Source organism: Nelumbo nucifera, chromosome 1 (genome assembly GCF_055504915.1).
Source record: "Nelumbo nucifera cultivar China Antique chromosome 1, China Antique-T2T, whole genome shotgun sequence".
Lineage (NCBI taxonomy): Eukaryota > Viridiplantae > Streptophyta > Magnoliopsida > Proteales > Nelumbonaceae > Nelumbo > Nelumbo nucifera.
The window spans coordinates 140,602,958-140,606,351 of NC_142649.1; the positions used below are offsets into that span (position 1 = coordinate 140,602,958).

The following is a 3,394-nucleotide window of genomic DNA, read 5'->3' on the forward strand; positions in this document are numbered from 1 at the left end:
TGTACTATATGATAGAGATCTCTGTTATTACAGATTTATAACAGTGTTAACTACACTAATTAATAGACAATGCAGCAAACTAACATCTTGTTAGAAAAAAAAGGCCAGTAATTCATGGAACCATATATTCCAACAGTGTTGTTAACTATACTGGTATCTTTCCTTCTACCATTAAAATTTTAAACTATTAAAAGATTTTAAAATGTATCAAAAAAATTCCTATTGATTAATCTTTTTGAAGATGAAAGGCTGTGTTGCTTTACACTAGCAAACTTGACCTTAATCCAAGTAAATGTTAACAATATTTTAAAACTACAAAAGCAGAGAGCATATACTATGTCTTCCAGTACAAGAATTATAACAAATTCATTTAACTCCCATCCAGTATTGAACTCCAAACCTCTTCTTGAATCTTGCATGTTCAAATTCCTCCACACCCCCACCCTACTACACAAGAAAAAAGAGGAAAGAAATCCTAAAAAATACCCAAAGAAAACATCATTTGTTACCTCAAATATCTAAAATTTTTATGTGCTTGAGAAGAAGTTCTATAGGAACACAAAATGTATACACAGGATTCACGTATTACTAATGTGTAAAATAGTCTCATCAAATCAATATTACCTCTTACATAGGTCATGGTCTGTAAATTGCATTGATGAACAAGAGGAAGCATTTAATAGTAAAAGAAAGATAAATGTATGAAACAACATCTACCAGTTCAAATCATTTGATGAAATCAAGGGACTACCCAATTGCTGTCCTTCTAATAGGAATATAGGATGATGATGAATTCCTGATTTGGGCACCTAGGCATTGTCTAGACAACAATGAATAGGATGATGATGAATTCTTGGTTTGTTACACATGCGTTACTATTATCTACCTGCCTAATGCTGCTTAGTGAGCAGTCCCAACACCTGATCATCATGGACATTGCATCCCCTTCAACCAACAGGAAGTATAAAATCCAACACATTCACCCTGACTGTATTATGTGCCATATGATTCAATTATATAAGTTTCCTTGAACTTGCAATAGTATAATGATTAAGCTCAACTGCAGAATGTTATTTACTGCACTAGATTATCTTTATTAAGTTGGTAATGGGCACTCCTAGTCTACCACCAACTCAACCGGTGAAAAAGACAATGCAGAATGTCTAATTTACTTGGAAAGACACAGTTGTTGAGAAGGGCCAAGGAAACAAAAAACGAGAAAAAAAGACAATGGGCCCAAAGCGGCCACTAATATTGGCAACATATGTGGATAATAGGTTAAATCTATCAAACGAAGCAGCAATCTCATGCTAGATACTGTGGCCATTAATATAAAGAGGGCTGATATACGTGGAAAACAGAGGAGAGCTGATAATAATTGAATAAAAGGAAAAATCCATAATTAGAATCACACATCTTATTACACCTGTATGATAAACAATTTTGGATAAACGCCTTTGAAACAACAAAAGAACATACGTGATAAACAATATGTAATACCAAGTCACCAACCACAATTTTGATATAAAAATAAGCGCCTTCTCCTGAATAATTAATATGAGATCAAATGATCAATAACCAAAATAGAAGGTCAGGCATGTAGATGATCTCCCAGATGTAATAAATGCATGATCTGATAGACGATGAAATCCAGTTAAGGCCAAAATTTAGCAAAACTCCGATAAAGGCCAATCCGTCAACAGGTGAGAAAGAAGGAAAAAGAAAGAAAAGGAAAAAAAAGAAGTAATAGTGTTCCTTTCAGCATTGGCCAAAGCAAGCAGCAACTACTGATTACCTGACATTTTGGATCCAAGTGCATCATACAGCATCTTCAACTGGTCCCTGAATAAATCAACTCGCTTCAGGTACATTTCAATTTCTGACATATGCAACTTCCTCCACCTCTCCTCCAATTCCTTCACCTTCGAGTTCCCCATCAAACCCAAACCTTCTTTCACAATACCCTCCCCAAAATCAGGCCTTGGCAATTCCGCGATTTCCCCAAGTCGGAAAGATTCCATTACAGATGGGTACATAGACCAATTTAGCTCTTCATCGGCCTTCACTGCCGCATTTGAGGCCTCTCCCGAAGAAGGAACTTTTACAGCATTGCCAGCTTTCTGTTTCTTACCCGTTTTCCCATCATCAGTAGCTTGATTATTGCCACCGGAATTATCTTCGGAACCCCATATCTTTTTGGATAATTCGAATGCCTTGGATTCATGTGACTTAGAAAAAAGAGGGTCCTTACCCCCTTTCCTTCTGCCCACATTGGTCTTGTACTTCTTCTTCAATCGACGGATTTTATCAGCTAATTGGTTCTTATTGACATCAACATGGAGTGCTTTCTTGATGAACTCATGAAACCCAACCATGTCAGTCCATGGATCGGCACCTTTCTTCGAGTGATAGTCCACCATACCCCTCAAGATCATGAGTTCATCGTCCTCGCTCCACAACCTCTGAAACAATTGTTTCTTGGCATCGTCCCCAGACTTCTTCTCAGTATCTTCTGCTTGGAGCGATCCGTTCTCGTCTGCATCTGAAACCTTCTTCCTTTTGCCTTTTAGGTCCCTGTTCCCTTCCTTATCAGCCTCCAAGGGACGTTTTGCTGTGGTGGTAGCTTTTGTGGGGCTGGCCAACGCCGGAGGTTTCTTCGGTTTGGGTGTGTCGTCCATAGGCTTGGAGGTGATTGGTTTGATGTTTGGATCAACACCTCGAGAACGTGGGTGGGGTTTTTCGGGTGATGGTTCGGAATCAGAGCCGGACTCTTCATCCGAATCGGACTCTTCGGCATCATCTTCTTCATCGTCCGTGGAGTGATGGGCTTGACGACCTGACACAGTATTTTGAGTTGGCACGGACTTAAAAACCGGGTTCTTCGCAGAGGATCTCTTGGCAGAAGCTTTCTCGTGTTCATCTTCTTCTTCGTCGTTCTCTTCTCCATCTTCTTCCTCGTCTTCCTCAACTTCTTCTGATTCTACATCTTCTTCTTCATCGGACGAGGAAGAAGCATCAGGTGGGTTATCGATGAGTGACCGGCGTTTCGGAGGCATCTTCTCTATGGGAGAAAATTAAGGGTTTGATGTCCGAAACGAAGAATAAGGAAAGAGCAGGTTTTTAAAGTAGGGTTTTTGAACTGAAGCAAGGGTTTTTAGAGTAGGGTGAGTCACGAGTGTCTAGGCCTTGGCCGACTGACCGTGCTATATAGTATAATTTATCGCTAAACAAGGGAGAGAAAAGATTGGGCCGTCCGGTCTGACCTTGGCCATGCCAGGTCAAACAACTAAAACAAAACAACGCAGGAGAATCTACCTTGTGGAGTGAATTTTTTGTTGCATGTAAATGGATTAACTCCATAACTAGCGGAGGGGCCAGCGAAGTGGATTGGGGC

General features: G+C 39.8%; 1 protein-coding gene across 1 annotated transcript; it reads right to left on the reverse strand.

The window, feature by feature from the left end:
• Nucleotides 1-1,378: 1,378 nt before the first annotated feature.
• On the reverse strand, nt 1,379-3,184 carry LOC104585753 (STOREKEEPER protein-like). Its single transcript, XM_010242731.3, has one exon. It carries the CDS (start codon nt 3,054-3,056, stop codon nt 1,785-1,787), a length of 1,272 nt encoding a protein of 423 aa, XP_010241033.1. The 5' UTR covers nt 3,057-3,184; the 3' UTR covers nt 1,379-1,784.
• Between the last annotated feature and the right edge of the window lie 210 nt (nt 3,185-3,394).